This window comes from Bacillus rossius, chromosome 6 (assembly GCF_032445375.1).
Source record: "Bacillus rossius redtenbacheri isolate Brsri chromosome 6, Brsri_v3, whole genome shotgun sequence".
NCBI lineage: Eukaryota > Metazoa > Arthropoda > Insecta > Phasmatodea > Bacillidae > Bacillus > Bacillus rossius.
The window spans coordinates 26,173,640-26,198,046 of NC_086334.1; the positions used below are offsets into that span (position 1 = coordinate 26,173,640).

Sequence of the window (24,407 nt, forward strand, 5' to 3'; positions counted from 1 at the left end):
ATCATTTATTTCCGTATTTGACAGAGGAGGTTGTTGCCGGAATCGTCACCGTCATGCAGCCAGAGGTTATCATCTTCACTTCCATCAATGGCATTTTGAGATACCGGTCTTCTTGAAGCTTTTGACTAGTTGAAAAGATATCGTGTTCCAGCTTGCCATTATCCACTCGCACCTTTTCAGTCTTCCTGTGGGAGTTTGTGCATGTTTGCCACTTGACATCCATTCGGCACAGTATACCGTCGCAAATTGTCTTTAAAAGGCTTATTTACGCACACATCAAGTGGCTGTAAAACTGACATAAGGCCGCTTGAAATGATGAACAGCTCAGTTTTGCTTTCCTTGATTGTTTTCTTAACCGACTCCACAAGATGACCTCGGAAACTGTCCAACATGAGCAAAGACAGACGTTTCAATAACGCTCCAGGACGATTGTTCCACACACTTTTCACCCAATCCAACATAAACTTTTCATCCATCCATCCTTTTTCTTGTACACGTACTCGTATTCCACGAGGAAATACTAATCCCTTTGGCAAAGTTTTACGCTTAAAAATAACGTATGGTGGTAATTTCCTTCCGTCAGCTGTTATCGCCAGCATTACCGTGCATCGCATCTTCTCATTTCCCATTGTTCTTATTAAAACTCTTTCTGCATTTTTCTCACATACTGTAGTGTTCCTCGGCATATCAAAATAGACAGATGTCTGGTCCGCATTGCCAATTTGGGAAAGCATGTATGCTGTTTCTTCACGCTTTCGGATTATGAATTTGTGGAATCTCACAATTTTGTTGGTGTAATCTGCAGGAAGCTTTTGACACAAAGTTCTCCTACGTACACTCAAATTATTGCGCTGCATGAAACGCACAACCCAGCCTAACGATGCCTTGAACCTATTGTTTGGAATATTTTTTTTGTCTTGCTATTTCCCGGGCCTTCACCTGAATCATGTCATACGATATAGCGAAACCATTATTTCTGAGTTCATGCACATATTCCAGCATGCTTGCATCGACTTCGGGAAATCCCCCACGTTTCGGCCCACGAAAAGCTTTCCGCCCTACATTGGTTTCACTTAGTTCTGTTTTTTGTTTCCTCCAATCTCGCACTAATTTTTCACTAACAGAAAATGCACGGCCAGCATCTCTTTTTCCATGTTGTTCAGCATGAAGAATTACTTTGATTTTGAAGCCTACACAGTAATTACTGTATTTCCCCATTATTGCAACCACACTGCTGCGGCCCAGTGCTTCATCCTACGACCTTGGCAAGATCAGTGTTACCACCTATACAAAGGGCTCGGAATCTAACAGCAGGACCAAAAACATCAGGTGACTGTAATGCAGTGGCCGGACCAAAAGCATCAGGTGACTGTAATGCAGCTGCCGGACCAAAAACATCAGGTGACTAATGCAGCAGCCGGACCAAAAACATCAGCTGACTGTATTGCAGCGGTTGGACCAAAAACATCATGCTATTTTTATGCAGAAATTTTATTTTCCAAATTTTGACGCACTAAAATAAGAGTGCGACGATTATGCGAGAAAACACGGTAATATAAATTAGTAATGAAATAAGCAATCACTGTTAATGGCCCATTGACTCAATGTTATGGTCACTGTAGTACAAAATAATAAATTTCTGGTAAAACCACGATCAAATATGGATTCTTTGGAGCATTGTGAAGTTCATACTAGCCTAAATCTCAGGTTTTTCCATACATCGAAGCCACGCCCAGTCAGAGGTTCCCGTCGCACAATCACATGAGTGTCGGAACATGAGCATAATAAAGAGGAGCTGCAACAAAGAGTGAGCACTGGCCCAAGCAACAGTATTTACTACCTCAAGCCTCCCCTCCACGCCTATGCAGACATGTCAGAAGGAAAAGGGGGGGGGGGGGGGGGGCAGGCACAATTGATGTCATAAGATGGGGAAGGGGAGGTTAGCACATGCCGGATGAACTGCATTGCAGATGAAGCATCACTTCAACTTGAGAGCTGATTAACACTATATCTAGCATCACAGTTTCATTTGCATTCCCGCAAAAACTGAAGATGTTGTAAGCTCCATGACATTACCAATACCTAACATAAAGCACAAAAATTCACGAACTCAAAAAGCATACCACACAACTTTTGTGTACACTCAAGTTTTTTTTATAAGAAAATTAATGTTTTTACTTACCTTGATAATGTAGAATATTGTGACATACTCAGTGTCTCTATTGTGTTTACTTTAAGTAACTGTAGTACCAATAACATTATCACACACTGGACAGCCACATACAAACTAGGACATGTGTTTAAAATCAGTTGGTATGTTTTTCTTTGCCTGGATCTCAATTTGTGCATGTTGAAATTACAGTATTTTTCTTGTAGTAGAAAACAAACTTGGCTGCACAATACAGTCAGATTATCACCTATCCTTCTCAACAAAGAAATAAAGGTAGTTTCACTTTTGGGTCGGTAAACAGTTTCAACCTTGATGTCTTGCACAAAATCATGCAGAATATCACAAAGAGAGATGTCTTTAATGTCTCTACATGATATTCTGTTAAACAAACAACTCCTTAAGTCTAGAAAGGAATCACTGCTTTTTAAAAACTCATCCCACTGGAGGTATGTAACTTCCTTTGGATCAGGTTGTGGTATGGTCCTCCAAGCTTCCAACACGTTGAGGTTATCGGTAATGGTCCTCTTTAGGAGAGAAACGGGATGGAATTTAGAAACATACAATGCACTTGCCTTTACAATTTTTTCCCTCAGTTCCACTTGTTTGGCACTTGATGTTTCGTCAGGCAATTTATCCAACTTACAAACGACTGCTAATGACACACAGATGATGTGATTAACCAAACATTTTGGCAATTGTTTAAACTCACATTCACCATGGCTTAGTTTGTCTCGTATTCTTGGCCCAGCCTGAAGTGTGAACATATCCAGTAACATCTCAATCACACAATCTCCCAACACTTGTCTGATGGCATTGGTTTGGTGTTTGTCTTCACGTGGTATAGTTTCTGCAAGGATTTCATCAAACGTTGTGTAAAACTCTGAGGTTTGTGCGGTGAGCAGTCGTTGTGAGCAACTGTTTGTCCAGCAGAAAACACACCTCAATAACTGCTCCATGTGAGGGAGCAACAGAGCTAGGCTCGCACCATTCCTGAAATCAAAGTACTACACAGCTCAGTCTTTTGGAGCCTAAATTAACTCAGATGTCAAATATATTTGTAACAATTTGCAATAAAATACCAAGTACAAACCAGTAATCCTTTAGGGCAAAGTAGAAATATACCAAAAATTAAAAACACAATTAATGAACTCAAAAGTATACTAATTAGACAGAGAATTATATTCAAACATTTTTTTTTAATTTAAACCAAGTGGTCCTGTTTCAGCTAAATCACCTCATAACCAATCTAAAAGAACCAAAACATGTCATGTTGTAAGAAGTTCCCCAAAGGAAGTACAAACTATACTGCACGTCACACATCTGCGAGCCAGAGTTCCGCATAAAAGAAATTTGTCACTGCTGTCAAAGTTTTCTGTTTCGCTCGAGACAGCGTGGCAGTGTCTAAATGACTTGTTTTTGCCCTCTCTGCACCCTCACAACCGTGTGTGTTCCTGGATTCAACAGCAACACGTCCTTTCCTCGTAGCGCTCAGGCTTGCAGATTATGGTGTGCAGTATAGACTTAATAAGTACGAACATGTCTCATGTGGGAACTTATTCAAAAATACTTATTAGGTTCTTATATTCCTGTTGGTATGGGTGATGTACAGTAAACTCTCAATTATTAGGGGCCTGGATTATATGGTTTTCGAATTATCAGTGCTTAAATTTAGTAAAATAATTAGTCTGTTATATTCTGAAGCTTTAAAAAAAAGAAAGATGGCATTGCTCCGGTGCACTTCTTCGCTTGGTAATCCTACATTTTTAACTACTCCGTTACAGTGTCAGAAAGCTATTTGGTCTGATGCTGGTAACGGATAAATTAATTCTCTTAATAATTTAAACTGATAAAATTTATATTTTTGAAATAACTGCTTGGTTTGAGTTTGAAATTTGTTAAGCTTAGCAGAAGCCTGATTAAATAGGATAGTAACTAGTAACAATGCCAGCAACTCTACGGCAGTGCCTATCAGACAGTACTTTACTTTTATATACATACCTTGATTCAGTAAAATGCTGCAGTATAATATCCCAGGTTTCTTTATGAACTGGTGCTATGAAACGACAGTTCCTAAACATATTCTTGGCTTCCTTGTGATAGACGGACAGGTCAGGAAACCACCCATCCACGGCAGAAGCCAGCTGATGGAGATTTTCCACCTGCGACCTCAGCGGCAGACTCAATATGCAGATACCTTCTCTCTGCAGTGCCTCCCCCAAGGATGCCGTGAGCACGACCAAAACCGTCGCAAAGTGGCGTCCCAGCTCCCCTGTGCTCGGGAAGCCATGCCACACCAGGTTGCGAAGGTTCAGACCCTGCGGCGTTCCAAACAGGATCTGCATGAACACAACCTGAACAAAGGTTTATCAGATGCTGAGAAATGCAATTTACATGCATGTTTTGCAACTTATTCTGAATACCTACTTTCCATTGGCAATGATAATGAAGTGATAGATAATAATTTTATATTGGAATTCATGTTACTAAATTACATACGGAAAGGCTTAAAACAATGTGATCTAAAATATTTCATCAAGGCTTGCTGCCTATAAATTACAAGATATACCCAATTCGAAAATAAAGGTTAATAGCCCATGCATTGAGCAACATCACTTCCTTGATAGCCCAACATAGCTTAGTAAGAGAAGTAAAGATGCTTTGAGAAAATGCTGGTAATAGCAATGTTTTTGTTAACTGGGAAAGTTGAACAGTTTCTGCCTCTTGAAATTTTTTTTTTGTGGAAATACAGTGAAAGATGTTCCTAGTACTGAACTGTGACCACATTTTCACAACTATTTTGGCATTCTTGGCATTACTCTAATCAGCAAAAGTTTTAAAACATTACCACTATTTTAACATTATTCCCACACAAAACAGTTCACAAACCAGTATGGACGAGGGCATCTTCAAATAATCATCTTAAACAATGACACAATGAGAATTATACATGTATTCGCATCTACTGTCATAAACATGTACTATTATATGCACAATTTCTCATTTATGTAAAATTAAAAAAAAAAAAAAACTTTTAAAAATATACAAGTAGGCCAAACAAATGAGAAAATTTAGTGAGCAAACCCACCGGAACAACACCAAGTGTTGACTTCAATTCTTGAGAGGAAAGCAAATCACGTAACAGAAAAGGAATGTTACTCCCTTTCAGCAAGAAAATCTGTTAACAAAAATGTACCATCATTAAACGCACTTGTTTACCTAAAAAGTAAGATATGTAACTCAATTTCAGCTGTACGTACTTTCCCCAAAGAATGCTCAAGTACAGCCGTGATCAGCAAGACCATTTCTAACACACTAGTTGCTTCTTGTTGAGGGAATAGATGCTGATACTGTTGCTTGATTTCATCTTGCTTGCCTGTCCAGGAACATAAGTTCCACAATTGTTTCAAAGTGTCTGGTTCGCCTCCTTCCAGTAAATGAACCGTTTCCATGAACAATGGCATTAACTTTCTGACAGTTGTGACAAACCATTCATGGTCCTGAATATGGATGTCGAAGTCATCTACAATTAACAAAATACACATCACATTTTGTGTTTTAAAAAAATTCGTAATTTTATCAAAAGTAATCATGTTAAGGAACATAAGGTCAAAGCATAAAGAGATATGCAGCAGACTTTTAACGATAATTTTATACATAAATTGGACTGACTGTCAATCATACATTGCTCACTTCATTTCACTGAATGAGACCAACATCAAGTTTGTTGCAGAAAGAAATAAAATAACAAGCAGGGAACAACAAGCAATACTGATATATTGATATAGATACCCACCTTCAATGTTTCCAAACAAACCTCGGATCTCTACCCAGTTAAATGTACCACATTTGTTAACATAATGAGAAGTACATGTATTACTGCTGTTATCAAAACTTCCTCCATCTGTCAAAAATGTCATCACGCAAGGTGACAAAAAACTGGTAGGCATCAGCACTTCATTATCAGTGTCCATTGTTCAAAAAATTACTTCAATCACTGAAATCAAGATCAAAAATTGATCTACCATGCTCCAATTACTAAAAGATGATGTTTTCATAAAAGAACTTCGTAACAGAAGAGGCATCTTGTTTATGAAGGTCAAGTGCATTTCAGCTGATCATTTGAGCAACCTTCCCTTTCAACTTTCAACAATGCCAACAGAGAGAAATGTAAATTGAATTTAGTAAAATGGTTTAGTTAAATACCCTTTTTTCACTACTGTTATTTTATAGCACAATACTGACAAAAAAGAGCAAATAAACCATTTGCTCGGGAAATAAACAATAGGCCTTAAATATAACCCCTTTACATTTTTCGATAACTTTGGCAATAATGACATACTAAGAAAGTAACAAAATTAAAGAACTAGGGTGCACAGAAGTGGTTATAGAGGACGGAGAAATCACAGGTGGAAGCTCTTGAGGGAATGGCGGTGAACGGAAAGAGGAAGTCACGCCTTCCTTGTGAGGACACGGAGGGATTGGAACAGGCTGGAAGAAGGAATGCTGAGGGTAAGAGGATCAAGGGATCTGAGGAGACGATTTTAGGGGGGAGAGTGAGAAACGGGAGGAGTCTTTGCCACCGGGTAAAAACCCAATCGCGAGTGTAACATAACACAATTGTGTGCCTAAAAGCACCACATGTGTGCTCCTGTGCAATAAACAACATTTATTAAAGCAATGATGAAAATAAGAGTTCTGTTATGATAAGGAACTGGCTAGCACCTCAAATTGTTTACAAAAATAATAACAAGGAATTGACATGCTTATTTATCATTTTTAATGTTCCACACCTTAATAAAGAGTACACCCTATCAAAAGGTACACAAATAAATTATTATGATAGGTTTTAGATTTAACTGTTCAAACTGAGCAATTTTTTATAACATTGAAATTTACAAAATGGTACAGCAAAGTAAACAAGTTACAATTGTACAATTCCGATTACAATTAAAATGGCTTTCTTTACAATTTTGCCACTTCAAACAGTTATAGAAAATACATATATAAATACAAAAAAAAAGTAAGCGAGTGTTTTAGTACTCGTCAGTGATGTGTAAAAATATAACCTCAGTAACAAGAAAATTAATGTGTTCTCACATTGCAAATAAACTTATATTAGTTTACTAAACTCACAAAATTTAACGTAAAATTCTTTAAAAAAAATGCCAAGCGTGATAAATATATGAATAGTATTACTTTTGAGGAATATCAGTAATTTTTTTTTTTTTTTCCCCCTTTTTAAAACCTAAATATAATTCTGTTTAACAAGACGGTGCTATTGATTTCTAAAAAAAAAATTATTTTGCATTATGAAAATAAATGAGGTTCTGGGATCAAATTATAGAGGTATAGTTACATGCAGGGGCGCAACAACAAGGGGGGGGGGGGGGGCAAGGGTATTTCCCCCCCCCCCCCCCTCTGAAACCTTGACGTGGGGGCAAACGGGGGCAAAGAAAGTGCTGTGTAATCAATTTTTAGATAATAAAACTGCTTAAATAGCACCATTTTCCACCTTGAATTACACATTTTCCCGGGGGAGGACCCCCGGACCCCCGCTTCAATAGGGGGGATCGATGATTCTTTATAAAAAGGTATGTTGCCCCCCCCCCCCCTGGAAATTTAGTTGTTGCGCCTCTGGTTACATGTGCAACTGCAACAAACTAAATTTTTCTTTTGAATTAAAAAAAAATACAATGCCAGCATTAAAATTAAGCCTTAATTTTGATGGCTGTAATATTTCAAATGGAATAGTGAATGATTAAAAACAGAACTTCACACCCAATAACTGATAACATTAACCATCTAAATAACCAGTTATTCAATCGGAAACATAACTGCTATACTTAACTAGAATTGGAAAATAACCTTTTCACTCATCCCTAGCTGCTACCTGTGTTTTATGATGGCAAGCAACGTTTATGTTTAGGCAACAAATTCTAGCGGTAGGCGTAGAAAGTATGTGTGAGATTCACATTCAGAAATTTTGGAATTTGAATAGTGAATATTTTATTCATCAGTTTATTTATCACACTTAACATTATTTTAAAGAAGTCTACATTGCGCCAATCAATCTTTGATTACATCTTTTGTTTAGTTCCTGATTTGAACTAGGTATGTCTTAACCTCAGCGATGCATTTACCTAGCCCGTCACGGCAGCTGAGGAATAAATATAAACCGATGATCGTACGTCTCGCTCCTGGGTTTGTTTGTTATTTTAAGAACTGTCTGCACATGTGCCCTTTTTGCATTCACCAATGTGATCCAGTTTGGGAGTTTTATAGTGTTTTTGTTGCCATTGTATTGGTATTTCAGAATAGAATCTGGGATTCGGATCTGACTTATCTTTAATGAACAATGACGTGTTATAATCGTGTTGAAAAACCCAACAGCTTACAACAACGTCTGCCATGTTTCCACTTGCAAAAAATACTTATTTTAAATTCACCGCAAATCTAACCCGGATCACCTTGGTGGGAGGCGAGTGATCTGACCACTCAACACGGTGGCCTCCACAAAGATACTTGTTGACAAATTAAGAGTATGTTTCAATTCACAAATAATGCATGCATCTAAAAAAAAAAAGGCTCAAATTCAATACAAACTGGTTACACAAATTAAAATATACACGTATAAAAATTATATATTTATACTTCATTAGTTGATTGTAAATATAAATACCCTTTTTGATATATATAACTTTAACCTCAACATTTTCAAATTCTCATAAATATAAACAGCTAGGGGCATTGACCCTCTTATAACATTTCAAAATAATTAGACTACTCTTATTGGTTGCTTTAAGGCAAAGTTATATACCAATAATAGGTCACTGTGGTAGGAAGAGCGTACCTGGCATCGCTAAATCACCACCATGTAAACACTTATTGCAGAGTTTAAGTAAAACATAAATTTAATTTATCTATTAACACTTTTAGTTAAAACATTACCAGAACCTTTTAATTTAACTATGTGAAAAAACGCTAGCTGACTCACATTTTAGTAGTTATTTTCAATAATGTCTTATTATTACCACATTCTTTAATTTCCGTCATGGTGTTAACAGTGCTGATATAACAAAATGGATATATATATATGTTGTCTTTGGTGTTGTGTTTAAGTATTTTTTGTTGTGTTTTTGTGGGAACGACGTGAAATGTGAATTATGGCGGATGCAAGTGGTGTACAGGGTTTTCGAAGAGTTTGTTAAACACCTGTAGTTAAAATTTATGTATTTATGTTATTTTCTAGTGTTCGAAGCTTTTACAGACCTCGTCAACGAAACTACTAACAAGTTAAAGTCTTGAATATACTTGATTTGGAACATCCTTACGTCTAGGTAAAAATATCTTTATCTCCTAAATTGTATTAAGTTAATTGTCTTTGCTCAAGTATTCGGAGCAGTACTGTTTAAGCTGAGTTGCTGTATTTCTAGTATTGCTATGAACAATCCTAAATGCATTAATTTTAAAATGAAAATGGTATTTTGGAATTTTTACATGCAGTTTCATTAGTCCCTGTTTTGGTTAGGGTCGCAGATTTGTAAATAAAGATATTTATCTTAGAGAGGGTTGCATAAATTAAATATAATTCAAAAATGCATGTTTATTTAGTAACATTTTTAGTAGCATGTTCTTAAAATTATATCCTTATATATTTATATATATTATGAGCAGTTTCAAATCATTACAAAGGTGAGTTTTTAATATTTCTTCATACTTGGAAGTAAAGTAGCCGCAGGATATCTAGAAACTTGGTACACGTCACAGATTTACAGTAGTGGGGGTGCGACAAAGGAGGGAGGGAACAAGGTGGGGAGGCAACCATCGAGTCTATATTGTAACTAAAAACATTGACTTCTCACCTGACTTATTCGCTGCTCGCTGGTAATGGGGCGATGCCTTCCATTTCGTCACTTGAATAACCCGTATTACAGTCGTCATCACCACTACCACTGCCGCTGTCACTGTCCACACCTCCTAGGTTAATAATAATGGGATCAATTTCTATGTCGAAATGTGCATCCCGGTCGTAGTACTCGTTTTCAAGTTTTTTCACGTGCTCGCAGTATGGTCTCCAGTCGTCTGCCCCCATGCTATTAAATGTTTCTTCGCAGAGCTGTTCTACGTCTCGTAAATTACAGGTTACATTGTGCGATGCCACTTTGCCTTTCACTTTTGCCCATATATTTTTGATGGAATTTAAGTCAGGGTGATATGGTGGCAAATGCAGTGTTGTATGCCCGTAACATTTTAAAATTTCATCTACTGAATAAAGTGTTTGCTTCGGCTTATGCTGCTTAATAATTGCATAAAGTGTTGGCTTGAGCATGTCATCTGCAAAAGGAATACCATGCTCTCGCAACCACTGTTGCATGTCGTGTTTAGTCGAGTTAGATGTTGGCGACTTATTTATTTTGACGTTGTGATACGGTGCATTGTCTAGAACAACAGTATTAGCAGGAATATTGGGTATAAGTTTTTCTTTTACCGACTTTTCGTAGTTTTGTTGATTCATGTTGTGATGGTAGTCTCCTGTAGCCTGTTGAGATTTCCACATCACTAAAGCATTAGGGACAAAACCATTTTCACCGCCAGCATGAACCATTATTAGTCTTTGTCCTTTAGAAACAGGTGTCAACAGGCCGTGGGTCGAGTCATCACTCCAGGATTTCTGTTGCACATTGGACGACAAAACATAAGACTCGTCCATGTACACAATATTACGATTTTCGTTTCTGAAATGTCGTATATTTCTCAAATACTCGATTCGCTTCTGTCGTATATCAGACTTTTCAATCAAAATGAGACGTTGCGACTTAGTTTTTCGCCACCGAAAACCAAAATTTTTTAAAATTTTCCGTAAAGTTGCATTGCAACCTTGGAAATTAATGTCCTGTTGCAGTTTTATTCGTATTTTTTCCACTGTGGGGACACATTTTTCAGTTACATAAAAATTATATGCAGTTCTGCGAAGTACTGCTTGGTCAAAATTATCTAGGTCATATTACATGTCTTCTGTCTCTTTTTATCAGGTGTAACGAAAGAACATCCTTCTCCGATGCTCAATGTTTTTGCTTCTACTTTAATTCTCTGCACTGCGCTACGAGACACGCCAGTAGCTGCAGCGGTCCTCAACTGTGCCTTTTCTTTTGGAATAGATGGTTCCATAGTTTTAGCTTCATTCTCCATGAATGACAATACATTATAAATTATTTCACGGGCTTGCGAATGCAGTTTCTTCCCCTTCACCGTCGATAATATCGGTGGCATCGTGATAACAAAACACACAACAAATTAATTTATTTAGCCACGCACTCTAAAATGTTTCATAACACACGTATTCACAAGACGAAATTAACACTAGTAACAATAAGACAAAGTGTATTCAAGTCCGGACCAATTACAGTAAAACCATGTTTAATATAAATTAATCACAACACCAAAAGCACATAATGTAGCGAATTCAGATGACTAAGCGCAAACAAAATAGGACAGTCCAATCTGGCTGAATCCTGCACAGAAACTACAGAAAATGGTTTATATTTTCTGGTCCGATAGTATGAGCCTAACCCAAGCGCTCTGCGCATGCGTGGTCACGTGATCAACCCCCTCGCAAGCGCCTGCTTGCCCTGGCCGTAATGGCCACTCAGGCTTCCAGATATGATCCGCCTACTGTAGTGGTAATTATTTGTTATAGTTTATATGTTTTCAAGGTAATATTATTAAAATGTATTGTTGATTTTTGTGGAATGAAGCTTATATATTACATTTATAAAAGTATTTAATACTTAATGAATTTAATCATTATTAATGTAGTTAACCTAACCACAACCATTGACATGAATTTTTAGTAGGAATTTTAAATGTACTTAAACAAACATTAAAACAGAAACTTCTTGGAAAATTGGTATACTGTATTTTATAAAATAATTATAAAAATGTCACACAGTTAAAAGGAAGAAAAACATAATTTTTTGTGTTTTTATGCACCTCTCTCATAGCTAATTACTTAAGTTATAAAATAAATAATTCTGGGGATATAAAAACTCATCTGAGAAGTATACTCAAGAAAATTAGCAGCAACCAAAAACTAAATTAAAAGATTATATAATTAAGACATGCATCTAAACTTCACAAAATTCTTTTTCTCCATAAATTTAGAGTGATAATTGTGTTAGGAATAATCCCCTCACAGATCAGTTATAATATAAATAATTGGGTTAAAACTTTCATATCATGTATCCAAGTTCATCCCTAGATCCCGAAGGCATGAACCTGTATACATTGATCTTGTAGTACAAGATGTTTGCTGGTTTAATTTAGTACATCCAAGATACTGGACATAACAAAAAACTTGTGGTAGAACAATGAATTATGATTGTAAGTTGAATACAAAAGAAAAAAATTCCAATAAGATGTACCCTAATTTATTTGTATTGCAATATTCAAGTTTTTGTTTGGATAGGATCTTTTTACATACTAAATTAAAACAGCAAGCTTCATGTACCACAGAATCAATATATACATAATTATGCCATCAGGATCAAGGGATAAACTTGGATACATGATACAGAACAATCATTGTTCACGTATTTTGTTTAATACAAACGTTTAGTCTCTGAGTACATTATGGGCCTACTTTTGCTACAAATGTTACTTGGTGAACATTTGTGCTCTAGCAAACAAATGTAAATAAAGACGTAGTACCTATTTTAGTTATATAATAAACATTTGAGTTATAATAAATTTTCTCTCTTGGTTTCAGCTTACTGAAGATGGGAAGAGTAAAAAGAAGTACAAGATCTGAGAGATTAAAAAATAAAAGTTTGTGTGTTGCAACAGAAAATACTAGTAAAGGAGTTTTATCAAACCTTAGTAGTAACAAAAATACAATCACTAAATATTTTGATTCATACACTTCTTCAGAACTTGAAGAGGTGGAGAACTTACAAAACTCAGTGCCAGTTAGAGGGAAGAATAAACCAGCCAGTAAACGTAAGTTATTGAATTTGGAAAGTATTAATGATACTTTGAGGCAAGAGTCCCTTTTAGATGGAAAAGAAGTCAGAACACCTCATAAAATTCAGTTGTGTGATCCAAGTCTTGAAGTTTTATCATCACGAGTTCTTTCTCAGATTGATGTTGAATCATCGCCTAAAAAGGTGAAGCAGCAACATTCTTCCGATGCACCTCATGAAAATTACGTTGGGAGCAAACTAGATTCCCATCCAAAGCCTGCTTTGAAAGTTAATTCCGTTTCTAAGCCACTATCAAACCGTAAGGTAACAGATTTCTTTGCTGTACGGCGTAGTGTTCGCAAAACCAAGACGACTATGTTGAAAGAACAGCAGCATTCATTAGAAGAAGCTATACTGTCTAAACAAGAGAACGGTCTTGAAATTTGTTACTTTCAACAGAAAGGGCGTGGTATCGTTGCCACCCGGCCTTTTATCAAGGGAGAGTTTGTCGTAGAATATGCCGGTGAACTGATTGACATGAGCGAAGCGAAGATAAGGGAACAGAAGTATTCTCGAGACGAGAATACAGGCTGCTACATGTACTACTTCCAGCACCACAATGTACAGTACTGTGTCGATGCAACTGCAGAAACTGGAAGATTTGGTCGTCTAGTAAATCACAGTCGAAATGGAAATTTAGTACCGAGGGTGGTGGTTCTGAATGATTGTCCACATTTAGTTCTGGTTGCTAAAGACAATATTATGCCAGGAAAAGAAATTGTGTATGACTATGGTGACAGATCCAAAGAATCTTTACGGTACCATCCATGGTTAGCTACATAGCTTTAGTAGAAAAAAATGAAAAATATACGTTTTGTGTTCAGATATTTTTTGTGACCATTTTATAAAAATTTGATTTATTAGCTGCTGATAAATTTTTCTCACTGCTCACAGACAGAAGAATTATTGGAAACAATTGTGTGATTTTTCCATGTTTAGAATGCTTTGTTGTGTTTTGGAAGTTGGTTTTAGTGATAAATTTCACTTGTAGTAGATTTGGTTCTTAAAGTTGGTTTGCATGAGATAAGTTTGGACCTGTGCAAATTGTTTGCAGTTACTTTAGTACAAATCAATATAATAAGCAGTTCAAACATGTGAAATAACACTGAAATGTATTTAAAAAGAGTTTTAAAAAGTTGGTAAAATTACTTTGTCAACTCTTAAGCAAGACTTAAAGTGCTATTATTTTTGTTTTGTGTTTAGTGCATTCTGTTATATTATGTGGTAGTTTTTATCTTATTTCAATATGGCAAATGAAACCACTCACACAACTAGCTATAGTTGCACAGTCTTTTTAATTAATGTTTTGATATGAGTATTTATGGTAAGAAAACATGAGTTGCCACCGGTAATAGTATTTAAATTTGTATTTTTTATACTAACTTAATTTGTTGTGTTTAAAATTCAACATTAATGTATTTTAAATTGTTAAGTTAGATCATATTTTTTTAAGTGCACAGTAAAACCCATATGATATGAACTTTTATTTTTCTTACCAAAAGTAATATTGACATCTTATTTTTTAATACACTGGCTATCGTTCAGAGCAATAAAAGCAAAGTCCATCGTAAGTCCCTGCAGTAGAGTGAGAAGGGGCAGGGAGTCAGGGACCAAGTAGTAGTCATAGAAAGACTTAATGTGATGCAAATGCCAAGATTATTTTCTGTGGGCTTTGAACAAATTGTCATGGGGTGAGATGGCCTGTACTTACATGACAGTCGTTTGATCCCACAAAGAGCTTTTTCTTTGCATTTCTACTAGCATAATGTACCCTTTGAGTCTACATACATGGTACTGAATACATAAATATTAAATTTACACATAATTATTTTTATTTACTTTTGGAATTTATGTCTAAAATGTTATCTTGACTAGTTGGTCTTATTTTGTATTTTTGAATGCTGCTAAACACTCCTAGAATAAGCAGAATAATTATTCAACATTCAAATCTTGTACATTCTGCAAGTGAATTATGTGGAAGCACAGGCAGTTGATTAAGATAAATACTTAAGTTTTGAACCATACATTTATTATAGCTTCAGAATAAAAACAATGTAAACACATTAAGAAAAAGAACAACTAAAGGAGCATTATGTGGGGTAGCTTCCTAGAGTGTGGGGCTTCAAAACCATGGATACCTGTGAACAAAGTTAGTTTCCATTAGTATGAGAAATAATATTTCATGTCATAGCCCTTGAGCTATTTTGGCAGCCCCATGCAAAGTTAGGCAAATCAAAATTAAAAAAAATCATAAACTGTGATACCTAGGTGTTATTGATCCACCTAGCAAATTACAGAGTTCCTCAAAATTGCTTTAAAAAATTTATTAACAGTCCTACGATTAAAAGTTCCACAACACTGGTTCAGTTAAATAAGTAATGATTAAAGGCCATCATAGAGCTTGGGTCTCAAGTCGATGTAAACATTAATTTATGAATCCAAATTCTTATTTGGCATCACTACTTGCCGCTGGAAAGTGCTGCCGATTTCAAGGTGCATGTTCGCCTGTTGTCGAAGCACCAAGGAACATTCACCGCTCCCAACTGACTTGTCCGCCGTCGCTCACCTCTGCGGAATGGAGCCCAGCGAGTGGTGATTAGTGGCGAGCCCTGATATGGCTTGTCAATGACCCTTCCTGTGGACTGCTCTCTCTGGATGCCACTCACTCTGTGAGTGGATGGTGAATAGGGCTGGATCAGAATACAGTAAGTACTCTATTTACGTCGTACCGATTTACGTCGTTTCGGATTAACGTCGCTAATGTTTGAGTACTCATGTTTCAATTTAAGTTGTCGCCGATTCACAATAACGTCGTTTACAATGACCGTAAATCTTTATTTTAACCAAAACACCGTATATAATTTGTTTATAATTCTTTGTTTCCTTCGGTAGTTAATTTATGCTATGTAGCGTAAGCTACACGTTCACCGCCTTATTTTATCATACATCATGAGGGACGCTTCCTGCTCTTACGTACAGTATGTACTATATATCTGTTTTTATATTTCAATCAATAAAGGTAATAAAGCAGCTGGTTAAATAACCATTCTATAAAGCTGAGAAGTACTAGTTGGACTTGTTTCCCACGCTGTCGGTTGTCATTTGCTGATAAAATTGCCCGTTGTCACGTCTGTATGCCAGTGCTTCCGGCCAACCTTGGGCCGTGGCCGGCCGGTGGCATGAAACATGGCTCATTTTGCGTAGTTTCTATTTATGTCGCAGTTTTCAGGAACGTAACCCCGACGTAAACCGAGGACTTACTGTACCTCACAAAATTCACCTGTGTGATCCAAGTCTTGAAGTTTTATCATCACAAGTTCTTGGAAACAAATTATTAATATTCTGCATTGCAAAAAAAAAATCAAGTTAAAAAAATTAACATGTAATAATCTTCACCACTTTTTCTACAAGTTCATTGAAATTTTCATTAACTAGGCTGTGTTATAAAAAAATTATGGTTATAATCAAATGGTAATATATGTATATAGATTTGAAGCTGGTGATATGTTAGGTGCAATAAAAATAGTATGGTTAAGGTTGTTACAATCAAAACTAATCCTTAGAAGCACACTTACAAGTACTCATGTATGAATTAATGTGAATACTAGCAAAAACAGGAGTTTGATTCAGCAAAATATACATAGTATGATAGAATAATTACATTTACAAGAAAATGTGTAGTTGTTTAGTTATGAAATAGTAATATTATTTTCACAGGTAGGCGGTATTTCAGTTGGAAATATTTTAGATGTTCTGATGTAAAGACTACTAATTGGTGTAAAACTTTTGTGAATGGGTTTAGCTTGAATTACCTCACAGGGTTTTGGTTTGTACTTAAAAACAAAAAAAAATTGTTGGAAATGAATAGTTAATATTTTAACAAGTATGCATATTGGTAATGAAAAACAAAATTTAAGCTTAAAAATTCTGAATTTTGGAAAAGAGTTTATGCTTCTTTTGTGTTCTGTATATTAATATCAGTATCATAAACAGTTAATGAAAGTTGTGGGTTATGTTTAATGAGCTCTAACTATAATATTTTTTGTAATAACTGAAATTCAAGAAATATATTTTAGTTTTTTGATAGATACTGTTTGGCTGTTGGGAGCAGTTACATCAGCTGGATGCAATATTAAGCATGGTGTTGCAACAGATGCAGATGAATTTTGGTCACAGAGTGGAGAATTAATGATATTTTCATCTCATTTTCAAGTTAAAATTAAATGAATGCAAAATGCAGCACAGTTCTGGAAATTCAGGATGTAATTGGCCACAGGTTATGCTCAGGAACTCTGCATTGGAATGGAGTTGCCTTGGGGAAACCATGGGAAACGGAAATTGGCAGGGCTGTGCCAGGATTTGGATCCATGTTCCCCAGAATGCAAAAACAATGCTTGCTAGGATGTACCTAGCTCAAAACGGAAAGGGAGGCATTTTTCGTGATTTAATCTATTTCCCCCTCGTGTGCTTGGATATAGTATAAATAAATATACTTGAGCCTGAAGCTACTTTTTCCATGCTGTGTGCTAAGTGCACTTGGAAAAGGGAAGATTCTTTATTTCTTGTTTTGTTTCAGACATTGTAAAATCTGCACGAACCATTAACAGAATTTTTTAAAAAATATTCTAGTAAAAAATAATCCATCATTAGTGAAAGCAGCTTAATGAAGTTTTGATGACTCGTGGCCATTGTTCAGTAAGCTCATGATTGTGTGAAATAGGTTCCATCATTATCTGTTTTTACCGGCATTAATTTGATGGCAGTTCTTGTTAGCTGGGTTATACTGTGCTTTTATTTATTGAAATGTATTTATTGCATATGTTTTTACTGTTATTAACTTGCTTTGGCAGTCTTTCTGAGCATAAACTTTGTAATGTATGTGTTGAGTATATTGCTCATTAGTGTATATACATATATATTTATAATGTCATTTTCAAGATCTTGGGAGAATGATTTTGGTAGGGAGTATGATTCCCTTATGTATTGTGCTAGCTGCTATGTTATGATTTATCACACGTGCATTATAGGTGAAGTGTTGTAGACTATATGATGTAGAGAAACGATGGCTAAATGGCAGCCAGCGGGCCTGATCCGGCCCGCAATATTTTTTAACTTGGCCCACCTAAGGAATCTTACAATAAATAGATAATTATATATTATCAGGTAAGTATGTATTAGCAGTTTCGGTTTGCATATGTAAAATAACCTGCTAGCAGACACTATTATAAAACCATTATGTTCTCACAGAAATATTGAACAATGTTATTTTTATTTTGTATTATAATTTGTGCTTCTGCAGAATCATATGACACTAAAGAAGAAGAAACATAAAATATGCATAAGCATATGTGTCCGGCCGTCAGATTACTTTCATAAATGAAATGCGGTCCTGAAATTAGTGAAGTCACTGATGTAGAGTATCATAATGCATGTAGTCAAAGTGCTTAATAGAAGGCAAGTGCATGGTGTTCTTAATTATTTGTGCTGAATTGGAGTTTTGTTGATCTTGCAAATATTTAGGATTCAAATACCAATGAAAAACAAAGAGAACAATGTTACAAAAGAACATCCTGTAAATATTCAACTCTAACTCCACAAAAGACAGCATAATATTTTAGTAACCAATTTATCTGTGTCAGAACAAATGATTGGTTGGGGATATCTCCAGATGCAGCTTTTGTTTATGTATTATATCTAAGCTTAATGGATTTGTGGTGGTTGAGGGTGAGATCAGTCACCTCTCACGAGTTTTATCCGGGTTTGACCTCCATCAAGGTCAACCTGTATTTTTCGCAAGTGAGAAAGTGGTGTACGTTGCAGTAACCCAGAGGGTTTTCTCAGGATATTCCATTTTATCTCAACTATTCATCCAGTCAATGATCCATTCTCATGTAATCGCCCCTCCTCATCTCTAATAACCTCAATGACAACTTGGCATAAAGTCCTCATTAACTCAACATTAACGTAGTTTCCATTATAAAAATTCTACACTTTACTTCACATGTTATAAATAATGTTGGTCTCATTGAAATGCATGTGCCAATCTGAATATGACCGTTGCTAAAGGGCCCGCCTAGTCAGGGGTGTATTTGTGTATGTGAGGCGGGATGATAAGCACTCTGGTGCTTCTAGTGCGGTGCTGTCTCCAAGCGCAAGGCTGTGTACTGGTGCGCGGTCTTCTCAACTTGCATAGAGCAACTATGAGATTTGAGGAGCGGTAACCGTAACATACGGCGGAGAACTGAAGTAAAACATGTAATGCTAGTTAGTCTCTCAAGTGCTTTTAAAGAATCTGTACCAAAAGTTTCATGCTTAAAATTTTTCTGAGGAAAAAAAAGTGTTTTTAGCCATTTTTCATTCTTCTAATCATAAAGATTAAAAACAAAATATAGAAATATCCCTCTGTGTATTCTAAATGCTTTTCATAAAGAGAAACCACTCAGATTTTAAGATATCTGCAATTGATTAATTTTATTGTATTAAAAATATTGACTTAAATTATTTTTAACTTAAATTTAATTATTTTGCACCATTTTCTCAGTAGCAATAAATAAAAGTATTGTTAACTAGTTGGATGTTGTATTATAGGCAAATATTAAATGCTGTAGTAGTTCCCTGGTGCATTTTGCTATACAAAATGAATAAACTAAGAACTTTTTACATTGAGTATACCTTATCCTACAAGTCTGCTACAGTATTTATTTAATATGTAGCAAAAATGTACTTGCTGTAAAAATTTAATAAATGTAACAGTTTTGTGAACCCTGTAAGTTTTTGTACATTTGTCTAGTTGGTGTCTGTTCATATCAGCAGCATATAAGTGAGTAGTGTACGACATGGCCGCAGAGCACTTGCTTCGCAGTTTTGCTCAACCAAGCAAACACATGCGTGCCTCGACTACAGGATCTTTGCGTGTGTCTGCACTCTCTCTAGTAACTTGTTCTCCACAAGCCGTGAATATTGCACCCGGGTTTGGTTGTGGATTTTTGTTGGTGGAATCGTTTTTTGTTTTTTTATTAAGAAATTACTCTCTCTTGGTTATGACAAAAATTTCTTAAATTAGAAATGGTTTTCGTAAGATGGTAGTTTTACATAAATTTGTTTCCTCACTGTACATTATAGATTTTAAAATAAGAGTCAGCCATAAATATTTTATTAAATAAAACTTAATTTTAGTTTTAATGTATAACTGAGCAGTACATTTTTAATTTTGTAGTGTTTTGTGATTGGAGTTCAAGAAAAATAATATTTTAAAGGATATTACAAAAAAAATCACTCCTGTGGTCATTTTCCTTGTGAAGTTAATGAACAAATATTTGAATAGTTAATCTTCTAATTTTTGTGAAAAACTTAAAATATTAATGCCACAGAGTTCTTAAGATTCTGTGTGTCTGTAAAAATGTACATATGACAAGGAGTGTTTATGAATTTATAAAGTTAATGCATTGAGAAAGTCAACATCTGCAATTAACAGGTTTCATTTGCTAGGGAAATGTCAATTTAACATGCCAGGTTGAATTTTTTCTCCAAGCAGTGCCTTCAGATATGCTCTTTACTATTGAACTATCGGTATCACAGTGGTGTTGATTTTCTTCTATGGAAGTCTGTAAAATCATAAGTGTGTGTGAATTGAGGAAGTGAGGTTTTTTTTAAAAAAAAACCTACCACTAGTTGCTTCCTGGAGAAACAAATGAACTAAAAAAGAACAAATCAGTAAACGAATTGACCTTGCTGACGAAGAGTCTGCTAAGTCAAATTATGATGCAACTGCAAACCAAAGTGAAATTAAATTGGTTGCATTTAAGGACAATTTTGTATCTATTTATACGTGCCATGCCAGCAATACAGTAGGCCCTCAACTAATGAAACGTCACATTCTGCAAATCAATTTTTTCATCAAAGGATGAAATTATTAACCAATGGTACCTTCACTGCAAAAATTATGTTAAGATAACTCGTACCATGTACCAGGTATGCAGCAACTTACGGAACACTTGTAAGACTTGTGAAAAATTGCAGATAGTTAATGTTCTTGCCAGGTGCACAGATACAAGCTCCGTCACCTTGCTAGTATGCATGACATCAGTGCACAGCTATGCGATAGTTTTCTTGTCTTGCTCAGTGCACTTAGTATCATACTTGCTACTGTTTGTTATTTATCTACATTAACTCGCATAGTTGTTAAAATACTACAAATAATTTTTTTTTTCAGACAATAAACGTTTTGTCAGATGCGGCATGCTAGACTTGTGTTCATTTTGTTCAACTTTTTTATTTAGTTTTTCATTGCAAAACAGCAAACTTAAATTAATATTAGTCAAATGTGAATTACCAAAATACAATGTTGTTATGATTTTTCACTTACAGATTGGGTTAAGGTACGTATGATTATTTTAGGCAAAATTTATACTAAAACAAATTTTTTTTTAGTTTTTTGCATTTAAAACAGTATTTTGTAAGTTATTTTTCAAATGAAGACTTTTATTTATTAAACAAGTTACTATAGAAATAAGATTACATCATATATAATTTTGGTTTATAACTGTACAAAGCTGTTTTGAAAATTATTTACTTTTTTATGATTTGACAAAAAAATATGTATTGACATAATGTAGATCTTCATTTAATTGTAAAATTTACTTTCATTTTTGATCTTAAGTTTAATCGATTTCTATTATTAACACACATTAACTTTGAAGTGCACTCAGTTATAAAACTTACAAACTTATTAGAAGGAATATTGAAACTAAGTAAGATTCATTGTCTGAAACAAGTGGCATTTATGATAATGTGTAAAAATATGACACAGTGATTGCAACTTATATCTGTTGATAGATATGTAATATTTAACTGTATGAAAATGTGTTGGTTAATTTTTTATATTTAATATCTAACACCTATACATTTTCTTTGGATAAAATGTGTTGTTTTGAATATTATGTTTTCAAATAAAATTTATTTATATTTATTTTTTATACATATAATATGTACTATATCAGATCTGGAAATTTTTACGTATCCTTAAATTTTACACCAAAGTTACAATAGTAAGGTATGTGTAAAGTGCCTGTTCACTTGTATAATGTTGTGTGATTGTGAAAACAGTTTTTAATGTAATGCAATTTTACATTTAAATATATTAAAGTGCATATAGATATACTTACTACTGTGAATAATCAACATTGTACTTTCATTCTTATCTAAATTTTGGAGAGTAAAATAATACATATTTTACAAGGTACTGAAGATACTATAACGTGGTTTTACCATTCTTACTGTAATGTTTCTTGTTGAAATGGTACAAACATTGTTATGTATTTGTATTCAAATATGTTTAGAAATTTAGTCCCATACCTATTGAAACTTTTTGCTTAGTAACAAACTGTCAAGATCTTTGCCTTGTGTGGATCTTAAACCCCCTCCCCCCCTATTTTCCCCTCACTTTTTGCTTTATGTTAACACTATACCTACAGTAAAACATTGTTAATAAAAACCCTGTTAGTACAAAAATGTCAATACAATTTTTTTTCTTAGTACCCAGAAATTACATAGGAGTTACAATACTAGCAGTTGGTTTAGTTCAAAATATTGTTATTACGTAATAGAAAGTTGTTTCTGTCCTACTAGGAAATAATTTCATGCATTAGAGAATGCATAGTACAAAACATTACAGGATAATAAAAAAAATGCAATTAAAATTTTAGACAAGCCTAATATTGATGCCATCTATTTAGTTAAGAGTAGGATGAGAAACAGTTTAGAAAATACACATTAATTGAAAATGATAGTACATACCTTTGTAATTAATTTCTGAAACTTGGGTAAATATTAATACCTGTTAATATTAGCACAGTACAAAAACATTTCTTTCAGAATGCAAGTTTACATAATCTGAAACAGCTCATTTGTAACTATAAAATAATATGCCAGTTTCTTGGAGCATATTCGTTTTGAAGGAGAATTATGCATGGAGTATCTAATTAAAATTATTTTTAGCTTTATTTGTATTTTTTATAAAAATTTAAAAAATTTATTATTTATTTAATTTGGCAACAGTTTTGTTAGTATGAACCTTTCAAAATTTTTATCCTTTAGGTTTGTATTAATGAGGTTTAACTGTATACATACAAACATTTGATATCAATAACTAACATTGCTACCATAATCAGTATTAAAATAAAATAATATTTTGAACAATTAAAATAAGTGTTTTGCAATTAAAGATAGTTTTTTTTTTCTTTCCGAAAATTCTTTCAACAAACTGTTTGCAAAAGTTGTGGGTTACTAGCTTTTAATTTTAAAAAATATAGTTTGACTGATTACATTGTGAAGTATACTTACACAGTTTTATGTGAAGAGTGTATTTCAAAAAGTTCCACTTACGATACTACTTATAATTTAGAAACAATTTTGTATGAGAAAAGTGTTTAGAATACTTGAAGAGGTATTTATTAATGTTTATAAGTGAAAAATACTTCTTTTTCATTTTTGTTGTCAAATGTAAAACTGCATTTTCAATACTATGTAATGGTTTGCTTTTGGGATGTGACTGACTCATCAAGAATTTTTTTTTTTCCTTCAATGCTTCATAATATTACCATCCTTTGTTTTGAATGGGTTTGAAGAATAAAGAAGATAATATCGGAAATTTTCATGGCACCGCTTAAAACATGCTTTTTACATGCCTGTTTCAATGTTACTTTGCTTTGTAAGTACCAATCTGTGTTTTGCTTGATTTCTGTTTTAATTTTAAGAACAGGTTTGGTAATAAATATGTTTAGAAAGGTGGAAATAGTTGATAGTTTTAAATAATGAAACCTCTTAAAAAAGTACCTAATGTTTTATGACTAGTAAGTTTTTCCTGTCAGTAAAGCCTCTAAATTTTCCTTTGGTGTTGTGAACTCTAAATCAGACCTGAAATCTCATTAAAGAAATACACAATTATGTATTTGTTAAGGCATGTTAATATTCTGAAACTGTAAGAGATGATTTAACTTATTGATTAGTTTATTTATTAAATTACAGATATTTATAGTTGTAAAATAGTAGATGAAGAAAAGTTTGTGTGTGTGAAAATGTAGTGAAGTGTTTCTGAGCTACAGTAGACTCCCGATCGGCGATCATCCACGCTAATTGAGGGGAATGGTGCCACGGTTAATTCACTCATTTACATGCTGTACGTAGGCCTGATAGAAAATTTAGAACTTCCACTATTGTAA

General features: G+C 34.5%; 2 protein-coding genes across 8 annotated transcripts in view; one reads left to right on the forward strand and one right to left on the reverse strand.

Moving 5' to 3' along the window:
* Positions 1 to 9,231, reverse strand: part of LOC134532899 (endoplasmic reticulum membrane-associated RNA degradation protein-like) — a 24,984-nt gene extending 15,753 nt beyond the window's left edge. The window contains exons 1-6 of one of the 7 annotated variants that reach the window (XM_063369939.1): positions 9,021 to 9,231; positions 5,964 to 6,164; positions 5,428 to 5,690; positions 5,256 to 5,345; positions 4,169 to 4,521; positions 2,183 to 3,160 (exon numbers count right to left, since the gene is read on the reverse strand). In XM_063369939.1, the coding sequence (XP_063226009.1) occupies positions 2,183 to 3,160; positions 4,169 to 4,521; positions 5,256 to 5,345; positions 5,428 to 5,690; positions 5,964 to 6,141 (1,862 nt within the window). In that variant the 5' untranslated portion in view covers positions 6,142 to 6,164; positions 9,021 to 9,231. The other 6 variants (XM_063369938.1, XM_063369941.1, XM_063369942.1 and 3 more) reach the window with 6 other exon arrangements.
* A 16-nt stretch (positions 9,232 to 9,247) lies between these two features.
* Positions 9,248 to 14,668, forward strand: LOC134532903 (histone-lysine N-methyltransferase Set8). Its single transcript, XM_063369951.1, has 2 exons — positions 9,248 to 9,507; positions 12,936 to 14,668. Exon 2 carries the CDS (start codon positions 12,946 to 12,948, stop codon positions 13,969 to 13,971), a length of 1,026 nt encoding a protein of 341 aa, XP_063226021.1. The 5' UTR covers positions 9,248 to 9,507; positions 12,936 to 12,945; the 3' UTR covers positions 13,972 to 14,668.
* Positions 14,669 to 24,407: the final 9,739 nt, after the last annotated feature.